Genomic DNA, 18710 nt, shown 5'->3' with positions numbered 1-18710 from the left:
TGGCCTTTGGCTTTTGTTGCTGGATGCTTTTTGATGATTGTTTCAATTTCTTCCATAGTTATCAGCTTATTGAGGTGTTTAGATTCTCCCTGATTGAGTTTTGGAAGGTTGTATTTTTCTAGAAATATGTCCATTTCCTCCAGGTTGTCTAGTTTGTTGAAATAAAGTTGTCCATAGTATTTTTAACAACCTTTTGTATTTCTATGGGGTTTGTTGTTACTTCACCTCTTTCATTTCTGATTTTGTTCATTTGGGTCCTATTTCTGTGCTTCTTGGTGAGCCTGACTAGAGGTTCATCAATTTTGTTTATCCTTTCAAAGAACCAACTCTTGGTTTCATTGATCTTATGTATTTTTTATTTATGGTCTCTATGCCATTTATTTCTGCTCTGGTCTTTATTATCTCCTTCCCTCTGCTCACTTGGGGCTTTTCTTGTTGCCCTCTTTCTAATTCTTTGAGTTGTAGAGTTAGATGATTTATTATCATTTTTTCTTGTTTTTTTGAGGTAGGCCTGTAATGGTCGCTATAAACTTCCCTCTCAGGAATGCTTTCATTATGTACCATAGATTTTGGATTGTTGTGTTTTTATTGTCATTAGTTTCAAGGATGTTTTTAATTTCTTCTTTGATCTCATTGGTAACTCAATTATTATTTAATAGCATGCTATTCAGTTCAAAGTGTTTGAATTTTGGGGGGCTATTTTTATTGTAATTTATTTCTAATATTATGCCATTGTGATCTGAGAAGATGCTTGATATGATTTCAATCTTCTTGAATTTGGGGAATCTTTTATTGTGACCCAATATGTGGTCTATTTTTTAAAATGTCCCATGTGCTCTTGAGAAGAACGTATGTTCCGTTGCTTTGGGGTAAAATGTTCTGAAGATGTCAATTAAGTCCATCTGATTTAGTGTGTCATTTAGGATTGCTGTTTCTTTGATGATTTTTTTGCCTAGAGGATTTATCCAGTGATGTCAGTGGTGTATTAAAGTCCCCTCCTATGATTGTATTATTTTTTTCTCCATTGATATATTAGGAGTTTTTTTTATGTAGCTTGCTTTTTCTTATATATGACCATTTCATACTGCAGCTCCCTTGGGGATTAAGATGCTTGGGTTTTAATTTTGTTTCCTTCTTTAGACTTTGTCATATTTAGATTAGTTGAACTGGCACAAACTATAAACTATAGTCACTATTGTACCTGTTAATGTATCTGCTACCATTGATAATGGTCCGCTCCACACTCATGTGTCCTCAGCTTGCTGTTTGCACATCCTGCTTATGATTTCAAATTTCCCTTAAATCTGAAGAAGGTTATTGATATGGGCAGAGCCAAGTGGTAAAAACAAACAAACAAACAACTAGGTCTGGAGGATGAAGCAGTTTCATTTTTTGCAAGATAATTTTGGTATTTTGGGTTTGCTGGTTACTGGCAGTGCAGTACTGAGAGATGATATTGAAAGGGCAGCAGTAGGAGGTGATGACAGTCTTGCATGCTTTGCTTTGGTGTCCATGAGCGAGGCATAGGGGTTGAACTAGGATTGATTATGGAAATGAAAGCTTGGATAAATACAAGAAGCAGGAGATAAACAGCTATTATTTAACACAAGTCATGTCCTCAGCCCTAGTGGAATCCACGAAGCAGCCTGGAAGGTGGATGTTTTTAGATCTTCATCTCTGTTTTACAGAAGAGGAATTTAAGGCCCATAGTATGATACAGTTTGTCTAGCTTCACTCAGATGTTGAGGAGCCAGAAAATTGAACTGAAGTTTCATTTCCAAAGACTAGGCTCTTAGTCACCTTATTTTAACATTATTTAGATTGTTTACAATCATTTGGAAAAATTTACTGTAACTGTACTTTTTTGAGAGTAACACTGTCACATGTCATATACAAACTTTCCAAAGAATAAGAAAAAGAAATGATATATTTTTCTTTTCTGCTCCTTTGCATGTCTGTCTGTCTTTCACACACTCATACATATGCACACACACATTGATGAAGATTCCATGTTTGACATATAGTAATGGTAGTAATTGAAGTCTACCCCCCCAAAAAAATGGGTTATTTATTTTTATAAATATATTAGTTTATCGATGAGACAAAAACTCATAAATTATCTTCATGGATACAGAATAAAGAAATGAATGTTTATAGTTTCACTAAAAGAGCCTGTGTTAAAACTACTGCCAGTCAAACCTACAGAAGATGATTTTTACTTAAAAATAAATTGATTATAAATAAGTACTTATACGATATCATACAACTCTTTTAGATATTTTAAATTAATAGTGTTTGCAAAAAGCTTAAAATCAATGTATTAAATTGAAATCCAGTAACAAAGCAGCTGCTAACGTACTTTTTTGAAATTATACATTTCACATCAATAAAATTTCAAAGTGGAAAACGCATATTTTTATAAGAATTAAAATTTTTCTTTTCCTACAAAAATTTAAGAAATGTGCTTATTATTGAAACAAAATATATCTTAATTTAAACATGTATGGCTTATGAGGGATTTTTGTGTTTGTTTATAAAATAGTTGAAATGATATGAAAAATAGTTTTTGAGGGAGTCAAGAAATACAATAGTAAAATATAATTCCGCTCATTGCTGCTTTATGAAACGCCTCTACTCTAGGTTAAATTATGTTTTTATGGCTTCATTCAATTAAGCTTTTTTCTTTCTGACTTTTTTTATTTTTACTTTTTGGTATATGAGGTCACATTGTAGGGGCAGGAATTCTATTGTCATGAGGGAGTGATTGTTTTTGATAATCTCCAAATCATTTAAGTTGTGTTTCAGAGTTGATATTTGTTTTTATGTTTACATATGAATATTAGGTGGAAATTACACACATTAATGAAGATTCCTTGTTTGACATGGATCTACTGATTAAGAGTTGTCAGAGTATTGTAATCCCCTATTTTGTATCATGGTTTTCACTGTAGGTTGAAGAGATTAAAATATTATATCTTGAAGGAACTTGTAATTATTAGAATGAAGTCTTGCCACTTGTTCTTGCTTTATGTTCACTATCTGACCAGTACTTTACCTAGACCTTGCAAAAAATGAAAGTTATGGCTTTCGTTGGTTTATTTCATAGAAATCCTAAGAATACCAAAGACAGTTTAATATTTTTCAATGAGCTGATTTCAACTGCATGTTTAAGGTTATCAGAAGGTTAGCTTGAGTTAGCAGTGCCTCTGTTAAGCCGCAAACAAAATTGAAAGTGCATAATTAGGAATGTGGGATTCCAAAGCTCTGAGATCCTCCATACTTTTTTTTTTTTTTTAGTTCATAAGTATTTAACACATATCCATTGTACTCAAAACTGGTTATATCTTTTTTTAAAAAAAAATATATTTTATTGATTTTATACAGAGAGGAAAGGGAGAGAGATACAGAGTTAGAAACATTGATGAGAGAGAGTCATCGATCAGCTGCCTCTTGCACACCCCCTACTGGGGATATGCCCACAACCAAGGTACATGCCCTTGACTGGAATCGAACCCGGGACCCTTCAGTCCCCAAGCCGACGCTCTATCCATTGAGCCAAACCAGTCTCGGCTAAACTGGTTATATCTTATCTAGGTTTTTAGTGCTCAAATTTAATTTGAATAACTTTATAGCAAATGAAAAAAATCTGCTGTTTTATAAGAGAGTTAACACGAGTAATTGAAAATTAAAATTTGAACGAAATGAAAGAAATCCAAATGACTCAATTATCAAATAGATATGGGGTGCTATTCAATTATTAGCTGCTTTCTCTTCAGAGCTATGGTTCTTGTGGCTGGATACCGAAATTACCTGGGAGTGTTAAAACATACACATGCCTCAGTCCATTCCACAGACTAGAATATAATTTGCCTATAGGGTGACTGAAGTAGGCATTGCAAATTTAAAAAAGCTCCTTGTTTGATTCAAATGGGAATGCAGAGTTGAGAACCCTGGCTCTAGAACAGTGGTGCTTGAATTTTCCCCTGCAGAGGACTCCCCTGGAGGGCTGGTTACAATAGATTCTAAGCTACAACTCCAGTGTTCCTAGATTAGTAAAACTTGGGTAGGACCTGCACTTTTTGCGAATCTAACAAATTCCCATTCAATGCTGAGGTTGCTAGCTTGGGCACAGACTTCGAGCATATTTAAAAGGCAGAATTTCTAGTCCTAGTTCTGATCTAAGGAATCCATAGCATCTGAATTTTAAAACTATCTCCAGGTGATTGAGGTGTCCAGTAAAGTTTGTGAAATACTGGACCTAAAAAGACTGAATAAGGGAAATACCATCAGAAGGGAGTAGATTAAACAGTGGGACACTGTTAAATATTTGGCAGGAAATAACATAACTACTAGAAAAATGTCCTAGCTGGTTTGACTCAGTAGATAGAGAATCAGCCTGTGGACTGAAAGGTCCTGGATTTGATTATGGTCAAAGGCACATGCCCAGGTTGTGGGCTTCATACCCAGTGTGGGGTGTGCAGGTGGCAGCCAATTAATGATTCTCTCATCATTGATGTTTCTGTCTCTCCCTCTCTCTTCCTCTCTGAAATATATATATATATATATATATATATATATATATATATATATATATATATATATATTAAGAAAGAAGAAAGAAAATTGTTGCTGTGAGAATCCTTGGACTGTATACCCAACTTTCTTTTAGAATAGGTTTGGTTTAGTTTACTAATAAGTTATCTTACTTAATCCAGTTAAGAAGTCTGCATTGTAAAGTATAATTCCAAATTTATAGCGGTATTTAGGACTTGTTCATCTTTTGGAGACCATTCTTAGCATAGACCTGCTGCAAATGAGCCATCTAGAATTTTAACATTGTGGCCACTGAAAGAGAAATCTCAAGAGTATTTTAATAATCATCTAGTAGAACATAACTGAAGGCAGTGTTAGAATATTGCCCCAAAACATTTGTTGTATTTTGCGGGGCTTGGTTTTGCATAACATGATGTATTTTTCTACCTTTCTTGGTATTGTATGTGTAGGTATAATCGGTAGTGATGGGGGGAGTAGAATTCTTAAGGTGCCATGCTTTGTTCTGATATAAGTATCTGTTCCTTATTCCTTACCCAGCCCCATGGAAGGCTGTAAAGATACCTTCATTCTATGAAGAACATTATTTTCATGGTAGATCTTTTAAACCAAGTCACAGGATTGTAGCACCATCTTTCCTAAAGTAGAATGTTTATGTATATTTAACCAAACATAAGATACCCATGAATCATAATTAACTATATACAAAATAATACTAATAATTGTGATTTGTTCATCATTTACTTGTAGCAAAATGGGGGTATTTAAAATTTGTATAGAAACTGCAAAAGCACAGAAAGGGAATTCCAAGATAATATTTACAATTTCTTCTAAGATTATTAAAATCAGTGCTTTGAGCACCAGGTTACGAAAAAAGAAAATGACATGATTTCTCTCTTTTCCTCCTTTTTCTTTTCTTTTTCTTTTTTTAAAAATATATTTTATTGATATTTCACAGAAAGGAGGAAGGGAGAGAGAGAGAGAGCTAGAAACGTCGATGAGAGAGAAACATCGACCAGCTGCCTCTTGCACACCCCCTACCGGGGATGTGCCCACAACCTAGGTACATGCCCTTGACCGGAATCGAACCCGGGACCTTTCAGTCCGCAGACCGACGCTCTACCACTGAGCCAACCGGTTTCGGCTCCTCCTTTTTCTTTTTAAAAAAATATACAGTATTTTGATTGAATTCAGAGGAAGAGAAAGGGATAGAAACATCAGAGGTGAGAATCATTGATTGGCTGCCTCTTGAATGCCCCCTACCGGGGATCGAGCCCGCAACCTGAGCATGTGCCCCTGACTGTAAGGGAACCTGGGACTGTTCACTCCACAGGCTGATGCTCTTTCAGTGAGCCAATCCAGCTAGGGCTTTTTCTTCTTTTTCTTCTCTTCATTCCCAATCTCTTCAGGCATCTGCCTGAAGGCTGGTTCTCACCGAGCTCCTAAAGTTGTATGCCAACGCAGTTGGCTGCTGCAATTCCTCCCTGGAAACCCTACTATGAAAGAGCCTCTGAAGAGAGATTTTGAGTTTTAAAAAATGGTTTACATTGATTATAGAATTATTTCCAGGTTGTTAGGCAGACTAAAAATGAGATTTTTTTTTGTAAAGAGAATTGATAGATGTATAAAATAATGTGCAATGGACGTATATTTCTAGACTTGATTATCTATTGATTTCTCATGTGTCTAAGGAAGAATTCCCTGCCCTTACCTTACTTTGCAGTGATACAAATCAATGAAATACATTCACATGTGAAACATATGTCCATGGATTTATGCACATTTCGATCAAGCCTAAACTCTTTTAAAGGTCACTAAATTGGTTAATAGCCACATATTTGCCAGAATTATTAATGCTCATAAATAACTGTGTCTTTATGGACTGCAGATAACATATTATGGGTTATTGCAAGGCCCACAAAAGCAGCTATAACTGTATTACCTTTCCCTCCACTCAAGAAAGAATATTGAAAAACAAATGGGTGAGAATCACAGTATCATAAGGAATGTTTTCAATCTATTTTGATTTATTAGAAATAAATAAAAATCTGTAACTTTATTGCTGATTAACAAAATGACATTCAATGTCTGCACTTGTGATGGAGACATTCTTGTCTGTCCACATCATGGATGCCCTGGATTGTTATAAATATACATTACAGCAGTAGATTAAATTCCATTGATTGACCAAACTGCTGTAAAAGTGCTAGCTTTAGTAAACATTCAGAATTTAAATAAACATTTCAATTTAACATTTTATTATTTTTTAAATATATTTTATTGATTTTTAACAGAGAGAAAGGGAGAGAGATAGAGAGCTAGAAACGTCAATGAGAGAGAAACATCGACCAGCTGCCTCTTGCATACCCCCTTCCGGGGATGTGCCCGCAACCAAGGTACATGCCCTTGACCGGAACCTGGGACCTTTCAGTCCACAGACCGACGCTCTATCACTGAGCCAAACCGGCTTCGGCCAATTTAACATTTTATATTTAAAGTTACATGTGGATTATTTTGCTAGCGATTACTGAATTGAGAAACATTGTGAATAGGTGTGGATTAGCTTCTTTGGAAAGCTTCATCAAGGGTGTTTGTTTTATGTAATAAATTCCCCTCAAACAAACACAGTCATCCAAGTTATTCTATTATTTGTAAGTCTTTATTTAAATACCATGTGGATGGCCATAAGCACTTGTTTTTGCTAGTGATGGTGGGGATGATGGGTTTTTAACAATAAAAAGCACTTTTAAAGGGCTGACCCGATACTTTTTTCTCTCATTTATCACTTTATTCAGTCCTGTAAATAGAAATCTAGATCATTATTCCAAAGTAGTGTCAGCTATAAGCTCTTCTGCAACTCTTCATATCCACTGCCAGTTTTTCCAACATATCCTATATAATGAAAAGCTAATATATAAATAGACAGAGCAGTGGAATGACTGGTTGCTATGACATACACTGACCACTGGGGACAGATGCTCAATGCAGAAGCTTCTCCATGGTGGTCAATGCACTTCCACAGGAGAGCACCACTCACCCAGAAGCCATGGCAGCGCTAAGGACCCCTCAGGGGATGTCCTTCTGTGGGGAGCGGGCCTAAGCTGGCAGTAGGACATCCCTAAAGGGGTTCCAGATTGCGAGAGGGCGCAGGCTGGGCTGAGGGAACTCCCTGCCCTGTCCTGCCCCCAGCTTCTCCCCTGCCTCACTCCTGCCCAAAGCATGAATGTCATGCATCGGGCCTCTAGTACTTTTATAATTTTCTAACTGTCTTGTGGAGAAAGGTTTGAACAGAAAAGCATATTAAGGCTAAAGAGACAAGCTTCCAAGCCATACCCTGCAGCCCTGCCACTTCTTCTTGCTGTGCTCAACTCACTGTGAATTCAAACCATGTTCAATAGCACTGCTTTTAGAATGTTAGATCTGCCTCTAAATAGCACAGCCAGGAAGGAGAGCCTCAGTTAATATGAGAAAGATATAAATAATATCATAATATTTCTCATGGTGTTTGACATATTGTTGAAAGGCCATCACTGTTCTTCATACACTGTTGGAAAATGATAAAATACTATAATTACCAGGCCATTTATCACATAGAGTTAACATGAAGCTACAGAGTTTCATCCCTAAAGTGATTTGGGATGACAGCAAAGAGTCTCTTAAATCTTCACTATTGATAGTGACATAATTAGAGATGTGTAATTAGAGTAGTAATTATTCACCAGCTAATGACCAGAGAGATGAATGATGAGACTTTGCACACCTTATTTAATGAATTATATGTGGTCAACATGGCATTCAATATAAAAATTATGGTTTATAAAAATATAATTTGCATTTTATTAACGTTCTTCCTTGACTTCTTTTCTAACTTAGATTGCTGTTGGTTTTACCTTTTCTAGCATATAGTAGGTTCATATCTAAAACTCAGTAGTGTGGAGAATGATCAAATAGGACTCAGGCAGTGATGGCTGTTTGGATGTGGAGAAAGGTATATGGTGTACGGTGTGTGTGTGTGTGTGTGTGTGTGTGTGTGTGTGTGTGTGTACATGACTGATTCAAGTGTAAAATTATCTTGTTATACTATTGTAATGCAGAACTTAAACCAATAAAGCAATGTAACAGTGGTATAGGTACTAAATATAGTTCTTCCATGGAAAATAAGTTGTACAAGACAGTTGTTACATAAGTTAGGCCTAATATACCCTGAGTGTTTTGTGACTGGTAAAAATAATAAGGTACTTTCACAATGCTTTCATAAAATAGAGTGCAGGTTATAGAAGGTAATAGTACTCTCCACTGGTTTAATAACTTTTGCAGTATTGTTTCAGTTATCAGACACAGTTAAAGTAGGACAAACACAAAACAAAAACTCTTTGAGAACTATTTGGCAGCATTATAGTTTAAATAATCCTTGACCATTCTAAATGTTGGCAATCTTACAAAGAGAAACCTTAGAAAAGATACACTGTGTTTAAATATTTGAAGAAATGTAATGGGGATTAGATGATAGATTTTGTTCCTTGTTGTTTGGAAACAGAATGTCTCCAGCTACAGCTCTCCGGATAGAGAATGGGTCATCTCCGAGTAGTATCACCTTGGTAGTGTCTCCCTACTAGTGTCATCGGACACTATACATTTATCAGGGATGTTATAAGAAGTTGTGTAAATGAACTCTTAGGCTCCTTCAATTCTTAATATTTCTTGAATCTCATTATGAACATGAACAGTTACAGGCTGGGTTGAAGAACACACTAGAAAGTGAACTTTACCTTCTCTGTTAGAAGCTTTAAAAGTAAAAAAATTAAAATAAAAAAATTAAACCATTAAAATTGATATGGTAGGTGGTTAAGAAAAGCAAAGTAGGTGGAAAGAAAAATGATAACTGATTCATGTCTTGACTCTTAAAGGCATCCAGGATATTTAAAGTTTTTAGTGTATTTACTGCATCTGAACATTTTATTTTATCAAAACACAATATTTTCATTTTTAGGCTTTCACTTCCAGTTATTGCAACAGCAGAAAACTGCATTCTTACTACTTACCCATATTTGGCATTTCATCTTGATGAGGAAAACATTACTGTAAGAAATGGTAAGTTGTATGTGACTCTTTACTATCACTGTATTTGTTCTTGTTATCCAAGGCTAACATCTAGAAATAAAGTGACTTTAAATTTTAACAGATATTATCCTGGCTGTTGTGGCTTAGTTGATTTGGCTTCATCCCATACACCAAAAGGTCACCAGTTCAATTCCCAGCCAGGGCATATACCCCAGTTGCAGGTTAGGTCCCTGGTTGGGATCTATAGGGGAGACAAATGATCAATGTTTCTCACATTGAAGTTTACCTCTTTCTTTCTCCCTTTCCCTTCCTCTCTCTTAGAAAAAATAATAAAAACATGTTTTAAAAAAATGAAAATTAACGGATGTTTAATAAACTCCTGCTATTACCAGGAGCCATATTTAGTATTGAGAGTTGACTATGGCAGTCTCTCTCTCACTCTCTCTTTTTTAACCCTCACTTGAAGATATTTTTCCATTGATTTTTAAATATATATTTTTTATTGATTTCAGAGAAGAAAGGAGAGAGATAAAGAGATAGAAACATCAATGATGAGAGAGAATCATTGGTCGGCTGCTTCCTGCATGCTCCCCACTATGGATGGAGATCACAACCAGGGCATGTGCCCTTGACCAGAATCAAACCTGGGACCTTTCAGTCCACGGGCTAACACTGTATCCACTGAGTCAAACCAGCTAGGGCACCATTGATTTTTAGAGAGAGTAGAAGGGAGAGGGAAAGACAGAGAGAAATATTGATGTGAGAAAAACATATCAACATGATAGACACTACCAGAGTGACACTTCTGCATAAGCCCTGACCACAGCCCAGCCCGAGGAGGAGTCTGCAACCTAGTTTATGTGCCCTCGACCGGAATGAAACCAGAGACCCTTTGGTCCGCAAACCAATGCTCTATCCACTGAGCCAAACTGGCTAGGGCTGTTAGTGATTCGTAATTCCCAAAGTTGACAATTTAGCGAGGGGTACATAAATAAATTAATATAAATGGGATGGAATTAAGAGCTGAGTGTATGAGTGAATTGAAATATTAGGAATGTAAGGGTGGTACAGAGGTTAATGCAGATGTTGGGGGTATAGGGTGACTTTATAGAAGAGATAACATTTGTATAGAGCTTCACAAATAATGATCTTGAACAGGAAGATTGAGGCAAAGGACTATATAGCAAAAGCATGGAGGTGTGATAGGAGACATAAGGTAGGCACTGTAGGGGCAGAGCCACACCACTAAGCCGTTTCTTCTGTTATAGTGGTAACCATCCGTGGTTTTGAGTATCAGTGATTAGGAAAGGAAACAATTGTTGGGATGCAAGATGAATCAGACTGAGAAGGAGAGAGGTTAGTAGACTCGCTTGGAGTTACTGCAGGGGAAATGTTGAGAAAATATAAAAACAATTGCCGAAGAGAAACTGCTGAGCTGGGAGAGATGTGAAATACAAGGCACAGAAGAGAATGATGGATGGAGTAAATCCAAGGGGATAAGAAAGGATGGAGAATGGGAAAAATTCCCTCTGTATAATAGTTTGTCAAGGCCTTAAGTTTCAGTAATGAGGTCTTTTCTGTATTTTTAACAAATTTTCTCATATTCTCCACTTGCCTTTCCAAATGTTTACCATTCCTATGAAGCATACTGTTCTTCATCAGTCACAGGAAATGACCTTTTCTCTGACTTTACAGAAGAAATAAGGACCCATCAGGCAGGAACACTCTGAACTTCCAAATGCCATGCATGCATCAGAACCCATTATCTCTTCCTCACAAAGCTCAGAGGCAAGACTCTCTCCTAACTTAGGCCATTGATGATCTTCCTTAATCAACTAATCTGGCTTGCTCTTGCTCTTTACTTCTGCCTCTCTCCTAGCTGCATTGGGCGAGTGTGCAGGATGACAACTGGGAGGACAGGAGATGATATTCTCTCAGGGAACTGGCTCATTCCCAAAGGGGAAAGGGTGAATTCAGGCCACTCATGCTTGATTTGGTCTTTCCAAACTTACCAATCAGATGAACCACTCAATTTCTCAGAGGGAGGGAGAAAAAAATAGCAAAGGAAAGTAGATTTTTAGAGTACTTCAGCTCCCTTTTATAGAAAGGAAATGTCCGAGGTGAGGAAGAAAGTTCTTCCATTACACTGCTGTACCTTCACTACTCAGCAGCAGTTGTTGACTGTTTTCTCTCTCTGCCTAGTCCTGATGTTACTTTTTAAAATTTTTTTTAAATATATATTTTGTTGATTTTTTTACAGAGAGAAAGGGAGAGGGATAGAAAGTTAGAAATATCGATGAGAGAGGGACATCAATCAGCTGCCTCCTGCATACTCCCCACTGGGGATGTGCCCGCAACCAAGGTACATGCCCTAGACAGGAATCGAACCCGGGACCCTTCAGTCCACAGCCAACACTCTATCCACTGAGCCAAACCAGTCTTGGCTGATGTTATTTTTTTTTTAAATATTTTTCTAATATACTGGGTAGAGATTTTAGGTAACACACCATAGAAGAAGCAATGGATAAAAGTCATAGACATAGGTGGAAATTCTATTTTATGAGCTACCTACTATTTTACCATATTTTTTTCAGTATTTTTATTGACTTTAGGAGAGAGAGAAAGGAAGGGGGAGAAAGAGAGAGAAACATTTATGTGAGAGCAAAACATTGGCTGTCTCCTGTATTATCCTATACCAGAGATCAAGCCTGCAACCTAGGCATGTGCCCTAACCAGGAATAGAACCATCAATCTCATGGTGCATGTAACCATGCCCAACCAACTGAGCCACACTGGCCAGGGCTTGACATATGAATTTATCTTTAATTTTCATATCTTCAAATATCTGTATTGAACAAAATGTGCATAGTGAGGGAGAAGCAGTATACTAAGAGTATGTGCTTATTTCAAAATACTTTTCTGAGGACTCATAGACTATAAATACCTGGAAATATTATTTCATTATTATTGCTATTATAACTTGTTATTTTATTACTCTTCTATATTTTTAATAATATCCTACCCAAAATAATGAGGAATTACTATACAAAATACTGCTATATGTTTAAAAGAAAGAAAAATAATATCTTTGTGTTTGTAGGATGATTGAGTATGAAGTATATTGGTTAAAATACTGCATTTATTTGGGTAATTATTATTCTAGAAAGACATCATAATTCTTAAATCTTCTAATGTATCTTTATAAATATATGGTGTCCTAAAAATATATATACACTTTGAATAATTATAAAGGCAGTGTTTATTAAAATACATTTCATTTTCAAAATGTAATAGAATCTGCAGACATTGTTTATATACATTTTGGGGGATATTCTGTATTTATAATAATAATTTATAATATATATTTAGTGCTTTCCAGGCATGTGGTGCTTTCCTAAATGACTTATATTTATTTCATTTAGTTCTTTCAACAACTCTGAGTTCAATACTCTTATTAATCTCACTTTACAGATTTAGGAAAGTAACTCATAAAAAGTTGAGCAACTTGCCTCAGGGAATACTAACCAAATTTGTGAGACCTCAGAGGTTTCACACTTAGTAGCTACAGTGCTCTAGAGTACATTATGTTCAGTAAAGGTGAAATCTTAAAACATATTATGTATATCTAAAAGTAAAACAGTATGATTTACTTGTTAGAGCTAATATGCGAAATAAAAACTATTATATGAATCACCAACTTAATTTGAAGGGTACAGATGTAGGTTTGTACCCAAGTAAGAACGTTTTATAAGTGAGTTGATAAGTAGAAAAGACACTGTCTAATGCATACAAGATGATTCATTCTATCCTTAAATTCTCTCAGATTCACTTCTGTGGTGTATAATGGTATAGCATTCTGGAGCTATGTACACTTACTGGATAAAGGTTCTCCTGCAAATTCTAAACTGTCTTTGTATTGAAAGAGTGAAAGAAACATAGTATATGCTAGCATATCTGTATGTGTTATTCTTCATAAAATAATTCTCAAAACAGATTCATGAGCTCAGAACCTTTGGTTTTATTTTATGAATAAAAACATATGTTGCAGTCGAAACCGGTTTGGCTCAATGGATAGAGCGTCGGCTTGGGGACTGAAGGGACCCAGGTTCGATTCCTGTCAAGGGCATGTACCTTGGTTGCGGGCATATCCCCAGTAGGGGGTGTGCAAGAGGCAGCTGATCGATGACTCTCTCTCATCGATGTTTCTAACTCTCTATCTCTCTCCCTTCCTCTCTGTACAAAATCAATAAAATATATTAAAAAAAAACACATATGTTGCAGAGAACTTGTATAATATATACTCATGGTTTAACAGCTCAGGAATTATAGTGTTAAGCTTTCAAATTAGATATTTGTAACTGTACAGGCCATGCTTTTCTGATAGAATTATATTAAGAATATATGTGTATCTATAGACATACATACACACATGTGGATGCATGGACAGACTGGTAGATACATGCATACATATATACATACATAATCTACCATAGTTCACATCTAATGCTTTTTTCTTAGTTAGAATTGCCTTTAATTGGATTCAGATTACCATAATGGCAAACTCTATCATATATACAGCAACTCTAACTGGAATAGATATTGAAGGCTGTGCAAATGGTGTCAGCTGGTAAGGGAGCAGTGATTTCATTGCAGAAAAATAACTGGGAAGAGATTACATTTGTTAGTGACACACTTTTTTAATATTTTTTTTTTGAGCACCATATATAACAATTTCAAAAATTTTGGTATAAAAACACTTAAATGTTTAGCATATCCTAGTTTATGCTAAAATTGAGCATTGTTTATTCTCCAGAATCTTTGATATACTATAATAATTTTTTATCAAGCAAAGTTTTTTGATTCAGACAACTATATTACCTTTTATGTTATTTTTTCTTATTTGACATCTTACATCTTTTATGTATAATGGACATTTAAGCTTATTTCTTTTATTTTGGATTGTGGATATATAATACATATATATGAATTTATGATATTTAGGTCCAATAATTTGAAATTAAATTCAATAATGAATTTACCAACACTTGTTTGGCTTACTATGATGCAATGTGTCATTTGCAGAGAAGGAGCCCAGCCCTGTGAAGACTACAAATCGTGCTTCACTTCTTTTTGAAAAAGATGGATTATCTCCTCCTACTCCCCGTAAATCTGAGGATGCTGAGTCTACAAATAGATTCTTTATCGGTATGTGGCAAATATATAGTGTACCACTAAGAGCCATTCTGTAACATTATCTCTTTAATACTATTTGTTTTAAAGCATTGGTTTTCATCAGGAAATAAGAAATACAAGAAGAAAACCATGAATTTGTCATTAGTTTTACGAGTAAGTGGGTCATCTGCCTTGGGAGCTCTCTCCAATGATCTCAAAAAGTAATTCTCTAATGTTTTTGCTTCACAGTACACTTAGTATCTCAGTAATTTTCCCATAGGCCAAAAGATGTGCTAGGAAGTTCCATTTGTTAAGTGGTTTGGTCCAAAAACCGCTGAGTAGTAGTATATATGATAGTGAACAAATGTTGAGATGCTAAATATCCTGCAAAGACCCTGTGAATTTGCTATGGAATCCCAGGTACCCTCTGACGACAGTTTGGGAACTGTCGAACTAGGGGTTTGTCTGCTAATTACCTAGCTGGGATTTAATGTTGCCCATCTTGGAAAGAGGTGCGCACAGAAAAATATGCCAATTTGCAATTAACTATTTAAATATTCCTGTCTCTAAAAATGGGTGGTATTGAAATTTTTTTGTTTTATTTAATGAACCAAATGAAATGAATTATTGTGGGGTTTTTGAATGAATTGTGCTTGTGCCCTTATATAGGCAGATGTTTTTTAAAAGTATGATTATACCATTTTATATTATTGAAAATTTTCTTAAGAATTAACTCAAAGTGTTTTGGTTTATTGATGTGGGCTTCACTTGGATAGAAAGTCACTTTAATCTGAAGCCTGTATTTTGTTTCTGTAAGATTTTCAGCTAAGTCTTAATTATTTCTAACAAATAAACCTAATAAATGTTAAAATATTTTACATATATAATTGAAAATGAAGGGTTCCATTTTGGGGAGTGTTTTCCCATACAATTATAGAAAGAAAAAAATTTAATGTTTTTTTAATTATAATTCGTCTATTTTTAAAGTATTTCTGTTGGAATTTAAAAGTAAACTATTTTCTTGTTTTTATTTTAAGATAGCAATAATTTGGATCAGACTTTCTTTGATTGCATAGAATAATTTGTAGAATGAGATCTATTTGTCTACCTAAAAATTGCAATAACTAACAGAATATTTTATACTCTATGGCCAAATAACCTATTTACAAAAAAATTTTTTTTTTAAATGTGAATTTTAGGAATTGAAGCAACACCTGAAAAAATGAGCTTGTCCAAAAGTGAAAAGCCAAAGAGGAAAGGTACTAAATTGATGGAAAAGGAGGAGGAAAATAAGAAATTTTGTCCTGATCCAGGAACAAAGGCCTATGACTTCATTCAAAAGGTTGTAAATGCAGTTGAGACCTGGTTCAGCCTCTTCGGCTGGCCTGACGGACCACATTCTCTTTCTGTTCCAGAGAGTATAAGAAGGTAACAGTTGCATTGTTCTCTAAATCTTTTGCTTTTTATCATAAAATAAAATATAATCTATTAATTGGGATAGTTTTAAGTGAAATACATTATTAAATTATTCTTAACTGATAAATTATGAGGAGACTATTAAGGAAAGCTAAAAAATGCAAATATAAATTCTTTAGTAGATACATATACTGAGTGGCCAGATTATTATGATCTCTGAACGCATAATAATCTGGCCACTCAGTGTATATCCTATATAATAAAAGGCTAATATGCAAATTGTCCCCTTGACCATGAGTTTGGCCAGCAGGCAGGCTCGCCAACTGCCCATGCCCCCTCCCCCTGGCCAGGCTGACCAGTCCTCCCCCCACACACACACACACACTGAGTGGCCCGATTGTTATGTGTTCAGAGATCATAATAATCTGGCCACTCAGTGTATATTTCTATTCCTTCTAAACATCCAATGATTTTAGGCAGAAATGAAAGCCTCTGAAGCACAGTTTCCTCATTTGTCAAACAAAGGGGAAATTATGGGTAGGAAAAGCTCTTTTAAACTTGAAACAAAGGGAAACCATATTCCTCTACAAATGACCTATCAGCCCTAGATCTAGACTATAGTCAGATAAACAGTGGTACTAGTAAACGGGAAGTGTCAATTTCTGTGACACTATCTCATCCTTGACAATACATTTACCTCACTCTTCGTGTGTGTGTGTGTGTGTGTGTGTGTGTGTGTGTGTGTGTGTGTGTGTTTTAATTTCAGGGCATGTCTAAAATAGTTAAACTGTATCAGTTACATTAAGTCACTTAATTCTGTTGTTAATTTACATAGAAAGTTAGGCACCTCCCTTGCTATTATGTTGCTGGTGTAGTGGTTCTCAAGCTCTTGTATCTCCATTCTCAGAACTGGTGAAACTTGCTGGACCCATGGGGCCAAATACTAATATCTAGCTAGAAGATCTATAATTTTTGCATCTGTATTTAGGAGTGAGCTAGGTTACATTGGGTCTGTAGTTTTCTTTCAATTTAATTTTTCAGTTTTTTAAATTAATAGGACAATATAAACTACATAGAATAATTTCACTAATATTTCATAATTGTCCATGGTGAGAGAAAATTAATGCAGCAGATAACCTGAAAATTTGCCAGCCTGATCATAAAATTATCTGATTCCAGGGAATTTTTAAGAGAAGCTATTCTGGTATAACTTTTCAGTATTTTGCTTTGGTGTTTACTTACTGAAAATGTTATCTATTTTGATTAAATCTTTTTAAAAATATGGTTTTATTAATTTTAGAGAGGAAGGCAGAGGGACTAAGAGATCTAAATGTCAATGATGAGAGGGAATCGTTGATGGACATTGAGCCTGGTAATCTGGGTAACCCAAGCATGGGCCCTGACCAGGAATCGAACAGTGACCTCCTGGTTCATAGGTCGATGTCCAATCACTGAGCAATACTGGCCAGGCTGTCTCTCATTCTTGCTGTCTTCTCAGCTGACCTTATTCTTGGGCATGTATCACAATTTGGTGCAGGCAGTATCAGGAAATAGAGATTGTATTGTCCTATTTAAAGAACAGAGAGCCCAGCCAGCGTGCCTCAGTGGTTGAGTGTTGACTTATGAACAGATAGGTCATGGTTTCATTTCTGGTCAGAGCATATGGCCATGTTGAGTGATGATCCCCAGTAGGGGCATGCAGGAGGCAGCTGATCAATGATTCTCTCCCATCATTGATGTTTCTATATCTCTCTCCCTCTCCCTTCCTCTCTGAAATCAATAAAAATATATTTAAAAAAGAGCAACAGATAAATACATGGAACAATAGTTCTCTGGTCTTTACCTTAAAAATGAGAATTTCTACTCATGAGGCTAATGTGCAAGATGTGCCTTTCTAAGTATTAAAAGATAAATATTGAGAAAATGTATGTGATCTTTGAATAAATATGTGTAATAAATGTTTGAACCTCTTTCTTAATATCTCCTACACCATCTGGAGTTATTCAGTGGTTTTGATAAGACAGATGTCATATTTGCTAGTATTGTATTCATTCTCTCAGAATTATTTTAGGATTTGTATTTCTTTGTTAATCTCCTATTCTGTAGTTCACTGGAATAAAATCTGAGCATGGGAATATTTTATATCATTTAATACTAGAGGCCCAGAGCATGGATTTGTGCACTGGTGGGGTCCCTCAGGTTGGCCTGTGCCTTCTCACAATCCAGAGCCCCTCAAGGGATATCAGATTGCTGGCTTAGGCCCGATGCAGAGTTGAAACCGCCAGTCTGACATCCCCCAAGGGATGTATTAGTGCATGAAGCTGCAGGTGGCTGGGGAGGAGCCTGAGCCTGGGCCAGTGCCAAGCCATTCATGCTCATCCCAACCCCTCCCACTCATCCTGACCCTGTTGCACCTGCGGCCACCTCTGCTAGGTAGTGCTGCTGCAGAGGCAGGAGAGGCTCGCGCCAATACAGCTGCGTTTTCCAGCGTCTGATGCTGGTTGGTCAGC

General features: G+C 35.9%; 1 protein-coding gene across 1 annotated transcript in view; it reads left to right on the top strand.

Annotated features, from left to right (window-relative positions):
• CFAP47 (cilia and flagella associated protein 47) overlaps window positions 1–18710 on the top strand; it is a gene marked incomplete at both ends in the record, with an annotated part of 384890 nt that overhangs the window by 120286 nt on the left and 245894 nt on the right. Inside the window, 3 exons of the mRNA XM_084869970.1 lie at window positions 9542–9642; window positions 14695–14817; window positions 15984–16212. Of these exons, the coding sequence (XP_084726096.1) occupies window positions 9542–9642; window positions 14695–14817; window positions 15984–16212 (453 nt within the window). The remainder of the gene's footprint in view (window positions 1–9541; window positions 9643–14694; window positions 14818–15983; window positions 16213–18710) is intronic.

Source organism: Pipistrellus hanaki, assembly GCF_964339955.1.
Source record: "Pipistrellus hanaki genome assembly, chromosome: X".
In the NCBI taxonomy this organism is placed as follows: domain Eukaryota; kingdom Metazoa; phylum Chordata; class Mammalia; order Chiroptera; family Vespertilionidae; genus Pipistrellus; species Pipistrellus hanaki.
This window is presented reverse-complemented; position numbering and strand designations above follow the sequence as displayed.